We start from the raw sequence: 24,655 nt of genomic DNA on the forward strand, positions 1-24,655 counted from the left end.
AGACCTATCTGACCTCAAGACTTACTGCAAAGCCATAGCAGTCAAGACAGTATGATGTTGGAAAAAGATTAAACACAGAGATCGATGGGACAAGACAGAAAGCCCAGGATTAGATCCCCATGAATACGGTCAACTCATCTCTGGCAAAAGAGCAAAGGCAATACAGTGGCGCAAAGACGGCCCCTCCAACACATGGTGCTAGTTACTCGACACCACGTGCCAAAAAATTAATCTAGACACAGACCTTACATCCTTCACAAAAACGGATCACAGACCTAACTGTAAAGCAACAGATTTGCTGGACTTTACTGAAATTCAAACCTTCCGCTCTGCAAAAGACAGTATCAAGAGAATCAGAAGCCACAGCCTGGGAAAAAGTATTTTCAGAAGATACATCCAAAAAAGGACCAAAATCTGCAAGCAAGTCTTAAAACTCAACAGCAAGCAAACAAGCAACCTGCTCTAAAAGGAGCCGACGCATCTGGGCACGCCTCCCGGATTCTATGGATTACAAGCCTTGACTCCTACATGGGAGCCGAGTACTCCAGGTGCCTCTGCTCCCCGCATGCTGCCTCGGCAGCTCTCAGGGCCCGGCTCTCCGTCAAGTCCACCTTCCACAAAGACCCCAACGAGTCCCGGCGGCAGGGGAGGGCCACACCCCGAACCACGCAGCCACGCGGCACAGCACTCTTTCTATAACGCGTTAGTTTCATTGCCTCTTGCGCACTCTACAGAGCCACCCCCAAAACCAGGTGCCCTAAAAAAATACATCAACGCACAGAATCTCACAAGAAAATGGAGCTCGAACTACCCAACCAAATGCCTCCTCTTGGCAAATTCCTGGCGAACAGCTCGTCACACATGGCTGTGAGGACCCCCAGGGTCTTCCCTCTTCCAACCCAGATCCAATTCCATTCTCCTCACCTTTCCTCAAATGCCTCATCACCTGGTTCCTCTCCCCTAAGGCCCTCAGTTTCTGAACGTCCACTCAAAACGTGTCACTCAAAAGGGCCACCTCCTCAGTGGCAGCCAGTCAACCGAAGGTACGCGATACCCGTTCTCGGACGCCACGTCCTGTCACCCAACCTTTAAGCACTGCCCTCTGGGCAGCCTGGCACATGCTGATGCCACCCGGGATTACAAGTTACTAAATCCCTCCTCTCAGCTCTCTTAATCCTGTATTTGCATGCAACCTACGAGGGACGCTTCTCCCACTTCAACTGCATCTTGCTGGACTTGGTCCACGAAGGTAATTTTGGATGCTGGAGTCGTCAACCAATTTATTTGCTCTCCCTCCCGGCTTTGTATCACCCACAAATTTAGTAAGCGCATTTTCTTGTCCAAATTCATGATAAAAGTACCAAACGAGCAAGGCTCAGAAGGAGCGTCTGGGCCCGCCACAGGTTCACGCAGTTGCTGGGCGCTGGGCGCTGACCTCAACTGGCACTCTGCTCTGCACGGCGGCAGCGGTGCCCTGGGGGCTGGCCACACTCCACCCTCCGTCCCTCCGTGCCAGCTGCCGGGGAGACCACGCCGCAAAACTGCGCATTAGAGAGGCCGAGTAAGAAGAAAAACACCATGCCTGCTGGCAACAAGCCAATTTCCTTTTGAGGAATCTTCCGATATAATTCTTTCAAAGTACAATCTGGGGAACAGGTTCAACAACTAAACCAGCATGGTCGCTTCTGATCCCACTCCAAGAAAAGTTACGCAGGAGAGCCCGAATGCTCCGGGAGCCTAAAGGCCGTCGTGACACGCCTCCCCGCGGCCAAGATGCTCCAGGTTAAGGGCCTCCTGTGCTTCCTGTCCACGAATCTGAAGGGTGTTCTGTCCTCTGGTGAGCCAGGCACAAAAGACTCAATTCCCCTTTTCTGGCAGCAGCCAAGTATCACTGTTTGCTAACCAAAACGGGAAAAATTTTCTATAAAAAGACTCCATATACCCCTTTAGAAAAATAAAGCCAACCAAAAAAGCCTGTTTATATCTGAATCCCCAACAGGCTCTTTTCAATTGCCGTCACTCCTAAATACGGAGTCTTAGAAAATTAACAAGTCCTACTCAGCCAGATCTATATGTGGCACAAAAATACATGTGTAATGTTGTGGGAGTGAGTGCCTTTAAGAGCACTGGAGCTACGTGCAGAATGGCATTCCAACAGGGCAAGGTGCCACTCGGCATCACCCGGGCCCCTCTGTGGGGACATTTACTGAAGATGTGAAAGCGTCAGCTAGCTCCACGGCTCAGCGCGCGGTGTTGAGCACCTGGTACGCAAATGCTTCCGTGAGCTCTCTGAAAGCTGACACCTGACGGAACCGTACACTACGGCCCCGTGCCAGCCGGCCCGGAGACATTTAGTGAGCAAAGGAACCACTTCTCTCTTCACCCCTGGAGGTCACACAGGAGGACCCAACAGGGAACTCAGTCCAGTGGTTCATCCTCAGAACAGAAAAGGTCCCCTCTCCAAGAATGGTTGCAACGCGGCCCGGGCAGGAAACAGGTACGAGAGCATTTCCCTTTTCATTTCAAACAACGTAGCTTTGGAATTCGGCCCCACTCTTCCAAGGATCAACTCGACCGATCAACAAATTTTGGGCTTAGTAATAAGTCTAACGGTCTTGAATCGCACTGTATGGAAAAATGAGTGGCAGTCTCCAGAACCCAGGCAGCCTATCAGGCTGCACCCTTGTCCTACTTCACTACAGCTGATAACAAAACTACTATCAGTGGGGCGTCTATCCTCCACTAGGCACACTCCTCTTACAGGTTTTCATTCCTCACGTCGACCAGATGAGCAGATGCTACCTTTTCTTAACTTTTTAAATGCCTGTTTATATTTGAGAGAGAGAGCGCGCGTGCATGCGCACGAGCACGCCCAGGGGAGGGGCAGAGAGGAAGGGAGACACACAACCCGAAGCGGGCTCCAGGCTCCGCGCTGTGAGCACAGAGCCCGACACGGGGCGCGAACCCACAAACCGTGAGATCGTGACCTGAGCCGAAGCCAGACACTTAACCGACCGAGCCACCCGGGAGACCCTGGCAGAGACTATCTTTAATCCCATTTTACAGATGAGAACATCGAGACCTGGAAGTCAGGAAACACACTAGGCTCGTGAGTGGCAGAGCCAGAACGAAAATGAGACAGTCGGGCCCCAGAACTCACGCCTGCAACCACGGATTCAGACGCTCAACTATCCTGAATGAAGCTGGAAGTCTGAGCACTACAGGAATCTTTGCACCAAAACCCGGCCACTTACCCTAATGACAGTTTTAAAGTCTCCCACCCTCTGCGTGTGTGTGTCACACTCCCTTCCTCCCCAAGCGCGGTGAGAGTAGAGTGACGGTGAGTCAGCAGGAGAGGAGCAGGGGGTCGACCCACACTCTTGCTCCCGCTTCTCCAGGTACTGGCTCCACTCGCAGCTGTGGGGGAGGCCAGGGAGCCCCCAGACCACGAGCCCCACGGCTCACCACAGAAGCTGGAGGGCAGGACGCGCGTGTCCACCTTCACCTGCGTTTCACGTCCCCGAATTCACACTTTGAAGTTATGAGGCGTGGTCTGATTTCAGCTAACTCGTCACTGTCCTTCCAACAGGATCAGACAAATAATTCTGACCCCTCTGCTAATGATCCTTCCTCCCCGGGATGCTTGTTCTTCTTAGACACCGCGTGAACACACACACACTGAGTGTGTGGGTTTCACTGAGGGCCAAATGCCGGCTCCTTTCTCAAATCAAGAGAAAACGGTGCACGTACATGTGCACATACACGTTCTCTTACACGCTTCTGTGCATTTTTTCATTCAACCAATTTTTATTGCCTCTCCTAACTGCTCTGATGCCTATAAAAATATATTAGTTGTACACGAACGTCCCTGGCAGCATTGCTCAGAGATGGAAAAGTGGAAACCCAAATATCCATCAGCGAATGGATGGATGAACCAAATATGACCCATCCGCAGTACGAGTATCTACTGATACAGAATGACCTTAAAGACTGTGTGAAGTGAAGAGTCGGTGACAAGGGCACAAAGGGCGCGGGCCTGTGGCTCTGACAGAGGCAGACTGGAGGCGGCCGGGGTGGAGGGAACGAAGCATCTTCTGGGGGAGGTGGCAAGGCTCTAAATCGAGACAGCAGTGATGGCCGCACCGGTCTGTGAACACGCGGAAGGCCGGGGAACTTCACGCTGTGAGAGGGTGACTTCACGGTACTCGGGCGGCACCCGGAAAGGCAGAGTCTGTGAGCAGCCTGGCCTCCCTGTGCGTGGTCTTCGAGTCACAGGTAACTGGCTATGGCGGCACCAGATCCAGAAACAGACGGAGAAGGCGCCAAAATCTTTGTCCCCGTGCCCAACCGCGCCTCCCGGTGGTACGGAGGAAGGCAGCGGTGGCCTCTAGAAATGCTGCCTCTTGAGTGTGGCAGGCGGACCCGACCCGGTGTGGCAGGGGAAGGGACGAGAGCACCCGAGGGCTCTGTGCAGTGGCCCCGGCCGTTCCTCTTCCCCCGGCCCCTGCTCTGCTCGCTCCCGCGGAGAAGCCCCTCAGCGCAGGGAGTGCCCACGGGAAACGGGGTGCGGGGAGGAGGGGCAGGCTCAGGGCGCACCCCTCCCCCACGGCAGCCCCCGAGCCCCAGAACCTCCCCCGTCTCTCGGCCTGGCCGTGTGAGGTGTCCTCTGGCCCTCCCCGAATGCCCTGCCTGCTGACCCCCGCCGGTCTGGCGTCTCCACCACAGGGGTGGCCATTTTCCATCACGCTGACCTGAGGAGACCCTCATACGCACTGACCTCGGCAAACACCACGCACCAGCCGTGATGGGCTGTCTGCGCCCCTGCCCCCCATTCCTGTGTTGAACCCTGACCCCTGATGCGACAGATGGGAGCAGAGGCCTCTGGGAGGTGATGAGGGTTCGAGGAGGTCATGAGCGTGGGGCCCCACGATGGGAACCTCGTCCTTTGGAGAGGAGGAAGAGAACTCTCTCCACGAGCAAAGGCCACAGGAAGACACCACACGCAGGTGGCTGTCTGCGACCCAGGAAGCAGGCCGTCACCCGTCAGCGAACCTGCGGACTTCCAGCCTCCAGGGTGGTGAGGTCGGCCTCTGCAGGGAAAAACCCCGGTCCGTCGCCACTCGTGCCCGCCGCCTGAGCGGACCAGGGCGCTAACCGTCCGGTGGGTCGCGGTCTCTGGAGAACCTGCTCCCGCCAGTAACCCGACAGGCCTTCCACGATCCGGGGGGAGGAGGCGACGGCTCGATCGCGGCCCCTCCGCCTCTCCTCTGCCGTTAAACGCGACGCGGGCCCTGCGCCACGAGTGACCTGCCCTCAGTTTCACACAGTTGCACCCGCATGCGAACACACGCCAGCCCCCGTCCCTGCCCCTGGAGGAGATGCGGCTGGGGAAGGGGGAAAGACTGCGTTTTCTGGAAAAAACAAACCCAACGCTGTCAGAATCTATCGACCGAACCAGCAGCCCCCATCAAGGGAGAAAAACCCAGGGCAGCTGTGCTGGGGCCTCCCGGCGAAGACAGAGACCGAAGGAAATCTCAACAGGCGCGTGCAGGCTGGTCATCCGCGCGCACGCGCAGCGTCACGGAGGCAGCCGGCCAGTGCCGGCTCTGCACTTCAGCCTTCCTGACGCAGCAACCCCGTGACCTCTCCTCTCGCTCTCAAACCGCCGTGATGTCAAGCCAGCATCGGTCGCCGCAACCCAGAACGTAAGTGGAGACGACAGAAGGCCGCTGAGGGTCCGTCTGGCGTCACACGGGCCCCAGAGGCCCCAGCGGAGACGGAGAACGCCCGGCCCCGGCGCGACAGCTGGAGCTCACCTGGGGGGCCACGGGCTGGGCCAGTCGGTACCAGCAGCACGCAGGACGGCTTGCCAGGGCGTGCCAGGGCTGAACGCACACACGCCTCACGGCCCCGTGGCCTCACTCCGCTTGGACGCGCACTCGACAGGAGTGCGCACGCTCACCGGGAATGCTGACGGCGGCACCCCTGCCCTTGCAATAACCGTGGAACCGGTGACTCCGCGATGCCCGCCGCCGACCGGACGTGGGGTCCCATTTCCAGAACAGAGCACACAGCCCCAAGACAAATACACCACGGCCACAGGCAACACAGACGAATCTCACAAAAACAGTGCTCAGTGCGAACGCTGAGGCAAGAGTCCGTTTACGGGACGTTCAAAACAAACCTCATCGGCGCTCAGGGAGGGCACAGGGGAGTGACCGCAAGGGGTACACGGGGGCTGGAGGGACGGGGGGCACTCTCTTCTGCATCTGAGCGCACGGGTGCGTTTGCCTTTGTAAAATTCACTGAGCTGCACAGGACCACGTACATCCATCAGAGTTTACTTCTTAATAAAGCGCTTTCACAGAAACCAGGTTCTCCGGCGCTCTTGGCGGGCACGGGCGCGCGCACACACCCCGGGCTTTCCTCTCAGGCACGTGCTGTTCTGCTTCGTGGGCTTTTCATGGATGTTTCCGTGTAAAACGAGAGGGAGCGTTTCTCCGGGCACGCTCCCATCAGTGCACTCGGGGCCGAAGCGTGCGCACGTGTCCCGTGACAGCAAAGTGACGGTGCAGACGACACCAGCTGCGGCTCGCCTTCTCCGGTCCTGGGCGCGGTTTCCCGTCATGCCGCTCGCCACTTTACAGGAAGCGCGGGCTGCCCTCGGGGCACCGCCTCCCACACAAAGAACTTCACGGGGTCACACGCGTCATGTCTCGCGGCTCCCGGTGCAGTGGGACACCCGTCTGCAGCGCACCGGCCCGAGAAAGGACCGCGCCTGCTCACTTTCCCCACTGGTCTCGGGACAACCCCGGGGGCAGGCGGGGTGGGTGGCGGGGCTGCACCCCGAGGGTCGAGGCACCAAGAGTTTCGGGAAGGCTGGGGCTCAGCGCCCGAGATGATTAAGGGTGGGAGACGACACGCCAGAGGCAGGGCAAACACGAGCAAAAACGTACTGGGACCTCATCAAGATAAAGAGCTCCTGCACGGTGAAGGAAACAACCAGCAAAACTAAAGGGCGACCGTCGGAATGGGAGAGGATGTTTGATACCTGATAAAGAGTTAGTGTCCAAAATCGATAAAGAACTTACTAAACTCAACACCCCAAGAACAAATAATCCACGAGGAAATGGGCAGAAGACCTGAACAGACACTTCTCCAAAGAAGACATCCAGGTGGCTCACAGACACATGAGAAGATGCTCAGCATCACTCATCATGAGGGAAATGCAAATCAAAACCACACTGAGATACCACCTCACACCTGTCAGAATCGTGAAAACCAACCACTCAGGAAACGACAGATGTTGGTGCAGATGTGGAGAAAGGGGAACCCTCTTGCGTCGCTGGTGGGAATGCAAACTGGTGCAGCCGCTCTGGGCAACGGTATGGAAATTTCTCAAAAATTTAAAACTAGAACTACCCTACAACCCAGCAACTGCCCTACTAGGTATTTACCCAAAGGATACAAAAATGCAAATTCGAGGGGGCACATGCACCCTGATGTTTATAGCAGCATTGTCTACAATAGCCAAGATAGGAAAGAGCCCAATGCCCACTGACTGACAAACGGATAAAGAAGATGTGGTATATAGACAACGGAACATTATTCACAGACCAAAAAGAAGGAAATCTCGCCCTTTGCAACAACATGGATGGAGCCGGAGGATGTTATGCTAAGTGAAGTTACGTCAGCGAGAGAAAGATACCATACGTAGTTCACTCCTATGTGGAATTTAACAAAACACATGAACATACGGGACAGCGAGTATCAAGGCAAGCAAAGCACAAGAGACTCTGAACGATAAAGAACAAGCTGAGGGCTGATGGAGGGGGTGGGTGGGGGTGGGTGGGGGTGGAGGGCACGTGTCGCAATGAGCACTGGGTGGTGTATGTAAGCGATGAATTCTACTCCTGGAACCAATACTACACCATGTGTTAACTAAAATTTAAATAAAAATCTGAAAAAGAAACAACTGAAATGAGTACATGTCTCCGGAGCTCTGCCATCTAATCAAAAAAAGAGCAGGAGACAACAAAGGTGAGCAAATGGACACCTGTCAACAGGTACTGTCTTGTGACACCACTTGGGACTTCCTGCTCCACCAGCAGGCTTAAGACAGAAGACACCTCCTAACGATAAATGCGCGAAGCACCAGAGCCCAGAAGCCCGCCGGTCACTGAAGTCTCCTCGCAAACAGAATCAGAGGCAGAGCCGGCGACAACCCTCCGCCTCGTGACTCCCAGGTCTGTGCCCACGGGCTGCACCTTCCAGTCAGAGGATGCTGGCACGTGGCCCAAGGACCGCTCACAGCGGCGCTCTGTCCCTCACCCACCGGAGCCGAGGTCCTCACCCAGAAGGAAGGCCGGAAAAGGGACAACTTAGACGCAAAGGAAAGTAAAGCCCATGCTCTTTTCCCGCCCCATCACTCCATCCAGACTAAAGCCCGGAAGCCTCGCCTCCGCGGTTTCCCGCTAGTTCCGAACAGGCTCTACGACACACCGCGTACTTCGGCAAGCGTTCAAGCACCGAGGGACCGCTTTCTCAGGGACCACTTCCAACACGGGACAGAGGCCGTGAATGCCGTGCACGCGTGCTGGGGTGACAGCGGGCCCCGGGCCGCATCAAGGCAACGGCGGCCACGGCAAGCCCCTCCGAGGGCGCATCCCCTAGCGGCCCTACGTCCACAGTGCCCCCCTGCTTCCGTGTGACAGACACCCGCGGCACGTGCCACACAACCGGGAGAGTCTGAGGGCCACGGGGAGGTGTGCGCACCACCGAGCGGCTCGGGACGGCACCGCCGGCAGCACGGGCCCCGCTGAGCCGCGGCCAGAGAGCCGTGGGTGCCCGCGGAGCCCGTCGCTGTCCCTCAGCCGGCCGTTACTATGGACAAAAAGCTACTCAGACAGACAAAAATGCTAAGATGTCTTGAATCAATTCGCCAGACACGGACAGGCAACAAATAACGAGTGGGTTTTTAAAAGTACACAAGGAAAGCGAGAGAGGCGACAAAGAGCGCGTGCTCTGGGCCTAAATACTTTGAAATGGAGGCTAAAAGACGAAGTTTCAACAAATACGTAACAAAATCCATTTTTCATACGAAAATGAACTTGGTGGGACTGCTGTGCCCACCAAGACCAGGATCCTTTCCCAAAGCCAGTAAGAGAAAGGGAAACGAAGTTGGTGGCGGGCCGCGTGCGCAGAGGCGCTCTAGTGATCACGTCTCCTGCAGCAGGGTCAGCGGGGCTTGCGGTCTACGCTTCAACCGGCACGGCGGCCTCCGCGGGGTCACCGCCCAGGCCCCACGCTGGTCGGAGCTGGCGGGAGCCGGCCCCGACAGCCCGGCACCGGCAGTCTCCTAGGAGGCTCATCATCACGTGAGTGAGCACAGCCTCCAGAGTGACAGACCCTCCCCTGGGCCTAGGACCCGAGAAGGGTGCGGCCCCACGCCCGAACCCTGCAATCCGGCGCCTGCTCCGGCCGCTGAGGAAGCTCCGGTCTGCTGCTCTGACAGCGGAGACGGAACCCCGCACCCGGGCTGTGCGCGGCCCCGGCAACTGGGCACGTGCACCCCCGAAGGATAAAGCCAACTAACACTACTTTCCACGCCGTTCCGCTCTCATTCTTGCAACGTGCAGCTCCAGCTCTGACCGGCGGAGAACGTGCACTACGGCGTGACACTCGCGTCGTCATCGTCACCGACGGGGGCAGAGCCTGGTTTATTGAGAACATCAGGAAGGCTCTGCCCGCCTTCCTCTCCTCTTTCCAGCTCTGCTATGTCAACTTGACCCAGACAGAGCACGCCCTTGGGGGAAACAGCAGCAAGCCGAAACCCAGAGCTGCCTCCGACGGCCCAGGACGAGAGCTGCGCCCCAAATGACACATGCAGGCGCCGCCGAGGCGGACGGGACGGCAAGCAGGGACGCGGTGCTGGCCCCCGCAACACCCTCAACAGAGTCCGGCGCCGGGCAGCTGCTGAGAAGGAGCGAGAGGAAAGACAAGCTCTGCCTTCACTTCGGTGACCGCGAGGCTGGTCTCCCTGGGCTCTGACATCGTGCTCCGCGGAGCCCGGGGATCTGACCGCGTCACTGCGCACGCGGAACGCCGGCACAGGACAGCGGCCAAGGCCAGAGGTCGGGCCCATCACCCGGCACCTTACCTTACTTGCTCCCAAGTCTTGGTGGCCAAATGCAGGACCCAGAGATCCTTGTAGTGGTAGAACTGCTCTCCGTCGGGAGAGGCAAACTCCCCTCCGAAGATCCACAGCTGTCCCCCACCTTGGGGCACCACCACAGCCTGCGGGAAGAAGGCAGAGGTCAGGGCCGGCTCCGCGTCCGCGAGGTCCACCAGAGCAGTGCACCCGGCAGCCGCGGCCGGCGCCCGCACTCGGCCATCACCTTCCCCTGCGTCTGAGGGGGAAATTCCTCAAACCTCCTGCATCCGGCAAATAAGCTTCCACGGACTCCTGGGTTGCAAAATATATCTAGATGACCTCGCGTCTCGTTAAAATGGACAAAATTATGTCAGAAGCTTACGTCAGGTCTAACACAAACTGACAGAGGGCTTCCTTTTTATTAAATATTAACATATTTGTACGTATAAACGCCTGTCCTCGTTAATCCCTTCCCTGGCTATCTGGCACGCACGCCTGAAACTGCACTAACACACATGCGTATGTAACGTTTACACGCTCATCTTTAAAAGACGTAAGCACAGGGGCGCCTGGGTGGCTCAGTCGGTTAAGTGTCCGACTTCGGCTCAGGTCACGATCTTGTGGTTCACGAGTTCGAGCCCCGCGTCGGGCTCTATGCTGACAGCTTGGAGCCTGGAGCCTGCTTCCGATTCTGTGTCTCCCTCTCTCTCTGACCCTCCCCCCATTCATGCTCTGTCTCTCTCGGTCTCAAAAATAAATAAACGTTAAAAAAAAAAATTTTTTTTAAATGTTAAAAATAAAAGACGTAAGCACAATAGTAACGGCAAGCAAAAGCAGGGAAGTGCCCTTGGGCCGCACGCCCAGGAGCCCTGGCAAGCTCACGCCAGTGGGCGCAGGAGAGGAGGGAGCTGTGCCGACCAGGCACCTCGCAACGCGAAGCTTCTCAGGCCGACGTGAGCACACTTTGGAGTATTGCAGGGCCTAGCAGCGTACCCGAGCTCTCAGAACAACGGTCCACGGCGACATCTCGTGAACCAACGTGCCCACGTGAGGCGGAGGCGAGTGACGACGGGAGCTCCGGGGCTCACATCACTACCCAAGGTTACTCACTAGCTGAATGAAAATGAAGCAAGAGGGGCGCCTGGGGGGCTCGGTCGGTTAAGTGTCCGACTCTTGGTTTCGGCTCAGGTCACGATCTCAACGGTCCACGGGTTCGAGCCCCACGTCGTGAGATCTGCCAGCGCAGAGCCCACGTGGGATTCTTTGTCTCTCCCTCTCTCTGTCCCTTCCCCATTCGTGCCGTCTCTCTTTCAAGATAAGTAAACAAACTTAAAAAAAAGAAAAAAGAAAAAGAAAATGAAGCAACAATAGCCAGCACCCCAGAAACACAAGCACGGAAACACACGACTTTTCCAAGCCGTCCTGGGGCTCCTAAAGCGAGCACGCGGTAGAATTCCCCGTCACCACTGAGACGGATCTCCAGGGGGTGAGGACAATGCTCTGGACGCTAGACCGGGGATCGCCGTGCTAGACCCCCCACCAGAGGGGAAAAAGCAAGTCAAAGCACGTGATTAAAAAGGCCTTTCCCGAAAAGGCAAAGTACCGTGTGAGGAAACGGATTTCAGAAAGCCAAAACAGGAGAGAACGCTACTCCACATAAAAAGACCTTTACGGATGCAAACACAGGAAACGTGGATTTGGAGGATTCTACAGGCAATTTCCAGACTATCTAGTCCAGGGCTCTGGAGCTTCGGGCTGGGTATTTTGGGGAAGCAGAAGAACTCTTCTCCAGACAGGAGCGTCAGTGCGGACTGAAAGGCGACACACATCAAAGTGGAACCGCCGCCCAGAACTCCAGAGCCCGCCCACCTCGTCACCCTGAGGACACGCAGGCTCTGCGCCTGGACCCCATTGCAGAATGCCTGGCCCAGGATCTGGCTGAAGACCCGGGGCTCAGAGGACACACGGGAACCACGTGTGTGGTTCACGATCGCCTGAACCCACCCCCACCACAGCCACACACCTCACAGGCCGCCCGGCGGCTGCAAGTCCGCCTCCCGTGACATCCCGCTCCTTGACACGCACCCCCCGGCCGACGGCACCGTTTCGCGGACAGTCGCCACCTGGCCGGTGCTACGGCGACCCGTCAACCGCGTGTCTGAGGGGACAGACCCCACAGCCAAAACCTCCGCAAGCATCCCGCAAACCCGGGCTGCGGTGCTCACTCGGGCAACAGCCGGCACAGACCAGATGCCGCGCTGGCCCACCCTGGGATCACCAGCCACGGGTGCCAGGCAACGAAGCAGACAACACAGGCGTGTCCCTCACACCAGGGGGCGGGAGACGGGAACACGACAGGGGTCTTCTGGCCAGAGAGCTCAGAAGCGGTCACCTCAGCGGCAGGTAGGTGGGTGGGTGGGGTGGGGGCACCCGGGCAGGCGCTTCCGGCCCTCACAAACCTCCAGGAAAGAGTGCACGCTGGGTGGGTCGCACAGTTCTCAGGAAGCACTGTCCTCTGAGCGCCCCAGGGCTTCCGCTGCAGTGCGGGCTCTCGGCCCTGCCCGGCACTTAGGACACGGCAGGACGCGGCTCCGTCACCGATGCCACTCCTGCCTAGACCAGCTGGAGGGTCCCGGTGGCATATTAGGGCGGCACGGCCCTCTCCACCTCCCATTAGTAACCAGTTTTGAATGCACTGTCTCCGCACAGATCCTCCCCTCTCGGGACAGGTCAGTTTCCCGTCACTCTAAAACACCAGTCCGTCTACGGGAAACAAACTGATCATTTCACGGCATGAAAGCGGATGTGATGATTTTTGGAGTTTAGTGAGGTCAGGTGGTACAGTCAAGCTACGCAATACAATGGGGTCCTGAGATATCACGTTACAGAAGGCCATCGTACACCCACACGCACGCGCGTGCGCCCACGTGCACTCGCACGGATTTGTGTATATTCCAGCTAATAAGAAATACCAACGTACAAGAAGAAGAACGACGTGTTTAGAGACGCAAATATATGAAATAGTTCTGGAAGAATGGACAATGGACTTACTTCCCTTTTTAATTCTTGTCTTTTTTTTGACAATGAATACTATTTACATAATCAGTTTTGGGAAGCTTTCTTTAAAAACGAAGTCATGAGGCGCCTGGGTGGCTCAGTCCATTGAGCGTCCGACTTCAGCTCAGGTCATGATCTCACAGTCTGTGAGTTCGAGCCCCGTGTCGGGCTCTGTGCTGACAGCTCAGAGCCTGGAGCCCACTCCAGATTCTGTGTCTCCCCCTCTCAACGCCCCTCCCCTGCTCATGCTCTGTCTCTCTGTCTCAAAAATAAAATAAAATAAAAAACATTAAAAGAATTTTAAAAAAATTAAAAAATATAAATAAAAAAATAAAAACGAAGTCACTCGGGAGCCTGGGTGGCTCCGACGTCGGAGTGTCCGACTTCGGCTCAGGTCATGATCTCGCGGTTTGTGAATTTGAGCCCCACGTCGGGCTCTGTGCCGACAGCTCTGAGCCTGGAGCTGCTTCGGACTCTGTGTCTCCCCCTCTCTCTGTCCCTCCCCCGCTCATGCATAAAAAAATTTTTTAAAAAGTCACTCCCCAGGAAGGAGACAACGACTGAGGAGGAGCTCACCATCCACACCCCACCCCCCACTCCACTGCAGCAGCAGGCCTGGCCCAGGGAGAACCCCTGTGACGTTAGGAAGGTGGGTCCACGGTCAGTGACCTTGAGCTTCATCTGACCTACTCCCCAGTGACTGTGAACGACTAGAGAAAAGTTAACTTACTAGTCAAGAGAAGGCTAACCCTAAGGAGACAGGCATAAAACCCGCACTTGTGAGCAGGAGGGAACCCCTGCCGCACTCTAGTCCTCCCTCTGCCAACACGGACAAAACCGGACAGGATCCGTGAAGCAACTACCATCGGACAACAGGAGGAGCACGGGTGGGGTGGGCCCTTCAATGCTGGAGGCGGTTCCTGCACCTGATGCAGAGAAAGGAGCCCAACGGAGCAGGTGGCCTTACCGAGCTGAGGAGACAGAGGTCAGAGTTCAGGGACGCTGGCTGAGGACTGCTAGAATTTGCCAGGGCAGGATATGGAGAGCGCGCACCCTGGACGTCCATCCACGCAGGAGTCAGGAGTCCCGCCAGAGCCTTTCAGCACTCTGCTGCACAGGGGGCGGGGCCAGACCACGGGGGCGGGGTCAGCACCCACCAGGGCTAGGTTGCGCTGGTGCGGAGACCAGCAAGTTCCAACTAGACCGAGTGGAAGGTGTCACTGAACACCCAGGGCATTCAGTGGAGACCCCAGAAAGACCACACCCTAGAGCTAAGCCATCCCAAGGGAAAGCCTCAAAAGGATCCCAATGATCTGCAAGTGACTGAACCACCTGCAAGGACAAAACTCATCATTCACTGACAGAAGAGAACAAAATCCAACAACAGGCAGCATTCACAAATCTAGCCAGGTGCTGCTGACGGCCAGGAGCACCACCCGACCGGCACCTAACCGTACGTTGCTAGGGGGAAGATGTGCCCCATCAGAAGAAAGGTCGGCAGAAAGAGACCCAGAACTGAGATGAGAGAGCTAGCACATGAGGACTGGAGAAGAGTTATAAATACGCCCGAAGATTTAAAGGAAAATATGAATGTGATAACTAGACGGGAGAACAGCAATCAGACCTGAACAACTCAGTGTGTCAGAAACAGCACTGGTAAAACAAGAAGTAAACAGGTACACGGCACATCTACCCTAATGGGCAACAGAAACTTCCGAAATGAAGCCAAACACAAAGAAGACTGGAAGGAGGAGGAGGAGGAGGAGGAGGAGGAGGAGGAGGAGGAGGAGGAGAAAGAAGTAAAGACTCCTTGCCTGCTGGACGATATGAAACAGTCTAACATACACGTAACTGGATTCCCGAAAAATGAGCAGATGCCTCAAAATCAAACTGCTAAAACGCCAAAGGTAAACAGAAAATCATTTAAGCATCCTTACAGGGGAAAACAGACCCGTCACATATAGCAGAACAAAGATGAAAACGACCACTAACCTCTCGTTAGAGCAACGTAAGCCAGAAAACGGAACAGCTTTGAAGCGCTGTCAGTCTAGAACTGTGTATCTAGCAAAAATATCCTGTAAAATGAATGTAAAATGAAGACATTTTCACTTAGAAAAAAAGATGGAAAAAAGCTGATGCCAGCCGACCTGCACTTCAAAAAACAGTAAACCAAGTTTTAGGCTGAAGGAGAACATTAGCGAGTGAAAACACAGAGGAACGAAGTGCCCCAGAAACAGTCAATTCGTACATCAACAGGAGATCTTTTTCTCTCTCCTTTTAAGACTTCTTTACGTAATAGCTGCTTAAAGCAAAACCAATCACGTTGTATCGTGGGGACAACAGCACAAAGGACAGAAGGAGAAAATGTGGATGTTCTCCTGTACGGTTCTGACAGTTTATGAGCAGGGGCACAAGGTCGCTGGAAGGGAGACGATGTAAGTGCAACCCTAGAGCAACCATGGAAACAAGGCAGAAAGAAAGAGCAACAAATAAGCCAACAGAGAAGATAAAAAAGGCATCTTAAAATACAATCAACCCAAGAGCAGCAGGAAAGAGAGAAAAAGGAATACAGAACAGATGGGACAAGTAGAAAACAGCAGCATCAAAGCCATCATTGACTGCCACATCGATAACCACATGAGATGTAACGGACAAATACACCAATTAGAAAGTAACAACCGCCTGGGCGCCTAACTCAGTCGGTTGAGCATCAGACTCCTGACCTCGACTCAGGTCACGATCTTACAGTTCATGGGAAGGAGCCCTGCATAGGGCTCTGTGCTGACAGCACAGAACCTGCTTGGGATGCTCTTTCTCCCTCTCTCTCTGCCCTTTCCCCAGCTCATGCTCTCTCTCTCTCTCTCACGAAATAAACATTTTAAAAAAGGAAAAAAATGTACGTTTAGACAATGTATAAATTGAGAAAAAAAGAAAATCAATGAACCCAACGTCAAGAAAACAGGAAAGACGATACAGATCTACTTGAACTAAACACAACTCCTGTATGGGATCTCGTGTTGAGATTTCTGGGTCACCAATAACTTTTTCTACCTTCTTTTAAGAATGACTTCAAGGGGCGCCTGGGTGGCTCCGTCAGTTGAGCATCTGACTTTGGCTCAGGTCACGATCTCAAAGTTCATGGAATCGTGCCCCGTGTCGGGCTCTCTGCTGTCAGAGCAGAACCTGCTTCGGATCCTGTGCGCCCCTCCTCCACTTGTGCACATGAGCTCCTTCTTTTCTCTCTCTCTCAAAAAAAATAAACAAATACAAGAATGATTTCAAAACTGCTAAATGAGAAGCACTAGGCAAATTACTTTCCTACCAACTTCAAACCAGGGCCATCTTTTAAAGATCGGAAGGCACTTTAACCACCAAACACAAGCCCAGTCATCCAATAAAATTAGGAAATTCAAGTCAAAGAAATCAAGCAAAGGGCAAGTCACAAGTGCACTGCTCACGGCAATGTCAGATACCACCCGGGGCTCTGTACCCAGGGCTCAGCACCTCGGATCCATGGCAACACAAACCAGTATCCCGGAGAGAAGCCTTTAAAATCTATCAGTTAAAGATAAATTATGATAAATAACATCTGCACTTCCTACTAAACTCCTTTTTTTAGGTTCTTAAGAAAATACAGAATTAAAAAAATCTCCCTTTGCTTGCCACCCCTGAATATGAAGAAAATGGAATTTAGGGTAAAATAAATTCATCTTTTCCCCTTCTGCAAAAGCAGCACATGGACTGCACATCCGGAGGCGCTGTTGTGCAGCATTACTGATGGTGCGTAAAGGACAGCATCTTACCAGTCGTGTCTGTGGAAGCTAGTTTGCAGGCGTGTGTCAAAACGCACAGCAAGGAAGTCACACGCCACTAGAAAAACACACCTTCGATGAGGTAGGTTTTAGAAGTCTAGTTGCAAAAAAAAAAAAAAAAAAAAGTCTAGTTGCTTCGGGTCCCCTGGATGGCTTAGTCGGTTAGGCAACCGACTTTGGCTTGGGTCGTGATCTCGCGGTTGGTGGGTTCGAGCCCCGCGTCGGGCTCTGTGCTGACAGCTCGGAGCCTGGAGTCTGTTTCGGATTCTATTTTGTAGCTGTTAAGTGAATGGAAGGGAACACAGTAAAGAAGGGATCTAGGCCAGGTTACTGACCCATACTAAATTTCCTCCAAAAATGTATTTTTATCAAGGTCACTGATCTCAGAATAAACACACAGTAGCTCTAAGATGTCCTGCAGCATAAGGAAAAAGAAAAGTATTTTCTACAAGATACCTGCAAAATGCACACTCCCCTGAAAACATTACATAAAAATAATAGGTTCAGGCCCAATAAAGAGGTCTCAGAGAGTTTACCTTTCTCTTTTTTCTTTTTTTTAATTCAAATGTTTATTTTTGAGAGAGTGAGCACGCATAAGCAGGGGAGAGGCAGAGAGAGGGGGACAGAGGATCCAAAGTAGGCTGTGCTTTGACAGCAGTGAACCCGATGTAGGGCTGGGACGCACGAACCATTGAGATCATGACCTCAGCCGAAGTCGGACGCTCAACCGACTGAACCCTCCAGGTGCCCCCAAAATTTACTTTTTTAAAAGTCTAAGCACGAACGAAATTACTTCCTATGATAGGTATCTTAAGGTAAGGACTCTTCCTGGAGAAGACATCAAGGCAGGAGCTCGACTACCTGACAGCTCACAGGAGAGGCCTGGCTGGACGGGACAGGGGAGTGAGGTCACCGGTGTGGAGGCCGGAAGCAGGCTCTAGGCTCCGAGCTGTCAGCACAGAGCCCGATGCAGGGCTCGAACCCACGAACTGTAAGATCACAACCTGAGCCGAAGTCAGATACTTAACTGACTGAGCCACCCAGGCGCCCCCCCCAAAATTTTTTGTTTTTTAATGTTTACTTATTTTTGAGAAAGAGACAGCATGAGTGGGGGGGAGGGCAGAGAGAGAGGGAGACACAGATTCCGAAGCAGGCTCTAGGCTCTGTCAGCACAGAGCCTGACACGGGGCTCGAACTCATGAACCGTGAGATCAGGACCTGGGCCTACGTCGGCCACTTAACCAGCAGAGCCACACAGGCGCCCCCCTGAGTGATTATTTTTGTATCTGGGATATAGAGCAATAAAGTTCAAACTGTTAGGGAAAAATCTGTTATATGATGGCCAGCAGGACTGATAAGGGAATTTCAGTCCCTGCCTGAAGACTGCCTTCCCAGATTCTTGTTCCCACCCTGCTTGCCTCAGGCGCCAAAATACTACTGCTGGGAAAATAAGTGAAGTTCTGCAGCCCAAGATGGCCGATGGGACTAAAGCTCTAATTCCCAGCTTAGAGAGACTCCTCTTCTGGGTTCTTCCTGCCCCGTTTGCCGCACGCGTGCAAAAGCCGTCACGAATGCGGAAGAGGACGCTATAAATTACCCTTCCCGCCTGCATTCAGTGCTCAGATCTCTGGACAATGATCTCTTCTCTGAGCCCACCAGTGTAAAATAAACCTCCATCCTTCCAAGATCCCCGAGTGCCACTTGGTTCTTCTGCCGGGTGATCCAGACCAGTTTCCATAATAAAACAACTTTAAGCGTATATATATTCACACACACGTACACACAGTGGCTTTGAATAACCGTTGAAACGGACAACCGCACCTCACGAAGACAAAGCCCCGCCCGGTGACCGCGTGGACGAGGCACGACAGCACCACTTTCTGACCTGTCCCACAAGGCCGTGTGCCTCCCAGGCACTTGGGTCTATTTGTTGTTGCATTAACTGGAAGAAAGTCATGTTTCCCCAGTCTCCCTCCAAATGCCAAAAAAAAAAAAAAAAAAAGCCCATCGGAATCCAAACTAACAGACTCGAAATGGACCGGACACCAGCGTCATGCTTCAGCTTCGTGAAAGCCAAGTCCTAAAAGCGCACGATGCCATCAGGACCAGAGAAGACACAAACCACGGGACGTCTTCGGGAGAAGCAAATTTGTCTCTTTGGTCGCCATATCCGAGCCCCAGACGGTGCCTGGAGCGTAAAAGACGCCTCGTATTTCCTGGGGGAGCAGTCCAGGACCCCTGCACGCCTGCTCAGACGGGCCGGAGTGAAGCCATTATTTAGATGGAGGCTAACGCTTTCTGCAGCTCACATGGACCATCGCGGATATTGCGGGGGCATTTTCTATAGACCAACCCTTCTCCGTAGCCCACTCCTGCTCGTTGACGCACCAGGCCAGTGAGAACACGGGTGACGTGTATCCAACCACAAGCCGTTCTCTGTTTCAGGAGAGAATGCCTTTGGTCTCACCTGCATTTGACTTAGTTACTACTTCGGGAGAAACCATCAAGGAGACATGATGTCACGACTGCCGCGTCCTCGTCACCCTCCCCCACTTCTCCACGGCGCACTCCCACGGGTGGCGGCATCCTCAAGGGTCCAGGCGGAGGGGTGTGGACGCTCCCTTCTCTCTCTGGGGAAACGGAGCAGCTGAAGCCCGCACACATCCGGCCACACGTTCAGCAGGCGCCACAGCCCTTCCCTCTCCCTCACTGGGCTGCATTCTCTTAGAAAAGCCATTTAAACTCTCCAATTACACACTAAAATAAACCTCACCCCCCAAAACTCCAGAATCTAGGAGAAAAGAAAGGTGTACGTATAAGCTTCCGTTTCTACTCTCCTAGTCCCAGTTAAAGAGAAGATAAAAAAATGTGACTTCCAACATGTTAAATTAGTCTGTAAAAAGTTTTGGTTGTTGTTTTTTTAATTTGAGAAAGAGGGCATGAGCAGGGGAGAGAGGGAGGGAGAGAGAGGGTGGGAGAAGGGGAGAGGGGAGGCAAGGGTGGGAAAGAGGGGGAGGGGGGCAGAGAGGGGGAGAGGGAGGGAGAAAGGGTGAGAGAGAAGGGGAGAGGGGGAGACGAGGGTGGGAAAGAGGGGGAGGGGGGCAGAGAGGGGGAGAGGGAGGGAGAAAGGGTGAGAGAGAAGGGGAGAGGGGGAGACGAGGGTGGGAAAGAGGGGGAGAGGGAGAGGGTGGCAGACAGGGAGGGTAGGAGAGAGAGGAGAGGGGAGGGTGTCAGAGAGGGGGAGAGGGGAAGAGGGGGAGAGGGGAAGAGGAGGAGACAGGGAGGGAGAATCTCAAGCAGGCTCCACACCCGCACGGAGCCCCACACAGGGCTTGATCCCACGACCCTGGGAGCATGACCTGAGCTGAAATCAAGAGTCAGATGCTCAACCAACTAAGCCACCCAGGTGCTCCAGAAGGAAAGTTCTAGGTCTCAGAATTTAATGTAGTAGAATTTAGACTATAAGGAACTTTAGGCAAAAGACCTTACAACCAATTTTCTGTTTCCCGTTGCTGATTCATTGTGAAATTCAGAGAAAACAGCAAACTAACCTTAACTACAAGGATATTATTAATCCCTCCTAAGGAAGGCATACGAATCAGAACCTGCTGAGCACCCTGGCAAAATAACTGAATTTAAACGTCTCAAAGACTTTTGCGACCCTAATTCTTCAGGGACATAGTTAGTAACTGTGATTAAAATGGATAAGAAAATAAACTCCCTAGGGGCACCTGGGTAGCTCGTTCAGAGCCTGGAGCCTGTTTCAGATTCTGTGTCTCCCTCTCTCTCTGCCCCTCCCCTGTTCATGCTCTGTCTCTCTCTGTCTCAAAAATAAACGTTAAAAAAAAAAATAAACAAAAATTAAAAAATAAAAATAAAATAATTTAAAAAAAAAAAAAAAAAAGACACTCCAAAGAAGCCCGAGCCCACATCACGTGACATGGCACGCGTGGGACCGCTCCATCAGAACGTGAGCGCTCTTGGGGTGCAGGAATCCGATGAGCCATCTGGGAGGGCTGGGGGCTTGGGGAGACCACGGCCGGGACAGGACAGGCCTCCTCCGCGGCCTGGAGGCCTGGCGCATTCTCAGGAACTGGGGCGGCTCCAGCGAACGCATCAAACTCCTCAAGCTCCGTTACGTACTAAAACCCAAGCTTACTGAGATCCGACCGTTAACCCTCCAAGTACATTTTTCTTTCCACAAGACACACCAGTCCAAACGCCCTCAAGTCTCTACGTGCACGAGACGATCATGCAGTCCCAGCAGGCAGGCCCCCCTGGTCAATCCCAGGTCAGCAGGCTCCCTGTGAGCCAAGAACCAGAGAAGGGACCCCCACGTCCCGTGCACGGGGTTTACTCTCACCACGGCAGACACACACAAGCATCCTTCTCCACGCCGGAAAGGTGTCGCCCAAATTATTTTTTGTGCCCTGACGCTGCTCAGAGCACGGGGCTATGATAACGAGCAAGACCGAGAGTCTGTCCCCGTGGAGTCACAGCACCTGGAGGCCCCCTAGGGTGAGCAGAAACTAGCCGACAGCACGCTGACTTCATCAGCCTTAGCTGCCTCTGGCTACGACCCATCCGGTCCCCCAACAACCACCTGAACATTCCGCTTCTCCCGAGGAATCCCTCTCTCTCGCCACCAGGACCTGGGCCCACGGGAGCCTCTCGCTCGAACGGAGGAGCGTTTCGCCAAGTGGCCGCTACACGCCCCGCACGGCACTAGGCACCTTAGCCTGGATTTCTTCACACGACCTTCAGGCCGCCTGCAGAAGGCGTCCAGCCCCGTATCGTGAGGGAAGCAGCTCAGGCACGAGTCCCAATTAGGAACGGCCAGCGAGGACCCTGTGCAGGTCCCGGTCTCTCCGTGCCGGGCGGCCTGTCACTTACAAACTCTCCAAGCACGTAACAGGGCCCTCCCAGGGAAGGAGGGAGGGCTGACGGTCGGTCGATGCCGACATACCTGGTGAGCACAGCGCCTCGGGGGCGGATTGGGGATCTCCACTTTGGTCCAGGCGTCCTTCCTGATACTGTAGGTGTAGAGTTCATTATACACAGATGTCTGCGAAAAAGAAGAGGGATTTAGTATCACGAAGGATGCCTCGACACAAGCGACGGTAGGTGGAACATGAGATCTCGATCACTAGCTGTCCCCGGGAAACGGGTTTCATAAAGCCATGCAAATCACACCGATGCAGGAGGCCTGGGGCTGGTCCCCTGGGAGCCTTTGGGATAATGACAAAGAAAAAGACTTCCCACCATGCCTACTAGGGCCTAAGATACCAAGATCCCTTGCTGCTCCCAAGTTGTCTCTCTCTTCAAGTCAAGCCTGGTTTTTAAAATGCATGAAAATTCAGAGTGGAAGATGAACAGGTTAAGCCAGACTCACAGGGGTCCTCAGCACGGAGGGAAGGGGAATTCCTGCTTTTCTAACTATTTATACTCAACTCTGAAATACAGGTCTTTTTGGCCCGCTCAGAAATGAAAATTAGCTCTACAATTTACGAGCACTTTCCTACCCCACTGGTAGGGGTAGGAAACAACCCTGGAAACGCCTCACGGGCACGAACGTCAGCCCGAGTGAGCAGGGTGCCTGTCTAGCTCAAGCAGGCAATACGAGGAGTGACCCTAGAGGTCACTAGAGGGTCCTGGTGGCTGGTCCAGGACAAGGTCACGTGCCAGCCCTGTAAGCTCACGAGGCGGGACCGGTGCGTGTTTGATATCGCTGCTTTAAATTAATTTTGCTCAAAATGAGACCCGTGGAAATTTGAGGGGAAAAGAAAAAAATATATACTTTACTTTTTGGCCATTGAAATATTCACCTCCGAAAAGGATTAATTCATCTTTGTCAGGATGCGCAGACAAGGAGGCGTGCAACCTACACGAGACAGAAGCAGGGGCCAGTCAGCGCGCAATCCGGCCACGCGGAGCCCCGCTGAGAGCCCGCCTCCCTTCCCATCAGAGGCCTTTATCGCCTCCCCGAACTCCCGGGGAAGAGAAGCCCGGCACTCTGAATGGAAGCTAAGGCCCCAACCCTTAAATGCCACCTCACGGCCACCACACCAGTCTCCCAGGACAGCCCTGGACCTGTGTGACTCACATAGCACCTGGCTAAAGACCATCAGGCAGTGAGAAGTCTAGGAGCTCCCGCCTCAGTGCCCAAATTTCCAGAGCAGACCTACACTTTAAGGGTCTATGCCCTTGAATCACAATCAAAGCCGTTCTAAAAAGTCCAGTGTTTGAGCATTTCAATACAGTATCTCCCTCCACCTAAAAAAATACAAATGAGGGGCGCCCGGATGGCTCAGTCCATTAGACGTCCAACTCTTGATTTCGGCTCAGCTCATGACCTCACAGTTTTTGAGTTTGAGACTCACAACGGGCTCTGTGCTGACAGTGTGGAGCCTGCTTGGGATTCTCTCTCACCCTCTCTCTCTGCCCCTGCCCTGTTAGCTCTGTCTCTGTCTCTGTCTCAAAAACAAATTAAAACATTAAAAAAATTTAAAATGTCAGTAGCTTTGTGCTTATATTACACCTAAAGACAAAGGAGCAGGGGTAAGGAATCTGTAAACACCCCAGACCATCTCAGTAGGAAGTACTGCAGGACAGCGATGGGGGTGAGAGGACAGGACGAACCATCAGCGGAAAATACTTCTCTCAAAATCCCCACGAGCGGGGTCCCCAGGGCGCGTCCTGCAACCTAATTCCGAAGGAGTTCATCAAGGAAAACAAAGGTTTCGAGGTCAACGAAGTTGGAGAAAGGAGGCAACTCTATCTTCCCTCGGGGATTTACTGTCCACAACACATTTCAGACGCTGAGAAAGTTTGCAGGAAAGAAGCCAGTGTTAAGATAGTGCTACCGCTGTGGCAAACGGCCTCACAATTAAACACGAAATCACCACAGGACCCAGCAGCTCCGCCCCACGGTATGTGCCCAGGAAGACCGAGAACAGGCTCACCCAGACCCCTGTATGGCGACGTCCATACAGGATCACTCACGACAGCCAAGAGGCGTGAACAATGGCAGAGTCTGTCACGAGCTGACCGGACACACACGATGCCGTGCCTCCACGTAATCGAACGCTACTGCTCTCCGAAAGGAAAGCAGCTCAGATTCCCGCTACAGCGTGGGTGGGCCTCGAGGACGTTGTGCTAAGTGAGCGAGAGAAGCCAGACACACAGGGACAGACTGATTGCACTCGTATGAAACATCCAGAACAGGCAAACCAAAAAACCAGAAAGTGGAGGCCACCATGGGCAGAGAGGAGGGGGACGGGAGTGACTGCTAATAGGTCCAGTGTTCCCATGGCGGGTGATGGAAATTTCCGGAAATGGATTATTGCACAGCACCGTGAACGGAAGTCACCCCAGTGAGCTGCAGAGCTAAAAATGGTGGAAATGGAAACTTTCACATTAGGTATCTTTCACTACGATTTTTTTTAGTCTCAAAAGGAAACCAGTTGTTCCCGAAGCTCTTTAACGCAGAATCTCTTCTTCACTTAACCTACTACGCTTTTCTGTGGTGGGGGCGCCCGGGGGGCTCAGCGGCTGAGCGTCCGATTCTCGAGCTTGGCTCAGGTCGTGATCTCACGCTTTGTGCGACCGAGGCCCGAGGCAGGCTCTGCGCCGA

General features: G+C 54.0%; 1 protein-coding gene across 3 annotated transcripts in view; it reads right to left on the reverse strand.

Moving 5' to 3' along the window:
* KLHDC4 (kelch domain containing 4) overlaps positions 1-24,655 on the reverse strand; it is a 50,648-nt gene that overhangs the window by 20,009 nt on the left and 5,984 nt on the right. The window contains exons 3-5 of one of the 3 annotated variants that reach the window (XM_042969649.1): positions 22,825-22,903; positions 21,989-22,087; positions 10,160-10,296 (exon numbers count right to left, since the gene is read on the reverse strand). In XM_042969649.1, coding sequence (XP_042825583.1) covers positions 10,160-10,296; positions 21,989-22,087; positions 22,825-22,903 — 315 coding nt within the window. Of the gene's footprint in view, positions 1-10,159; positions 10,297-21,988; positions 22,088-22,824; positions 22,904-24,655 lie in introns of those variants that run through there. The other 2 variants (XM_042969651.1, XM_042969650.1) reach the window with 2 other exon arrangements.

This window comes from Panthera tigris, chromosome E2 (assembly GCF_018350195.1).
Source record: "Panthera tigris isolate Pti1 chromosome E2, P.tigris_Pti1_mat1.1, whole genome shotgun sequence".
Lineage (NCBI taxonomy): Eukaryota > Metazoa > Chordata > Mammalia > Carnivora > Felidae > Panthera > Panthera tigris.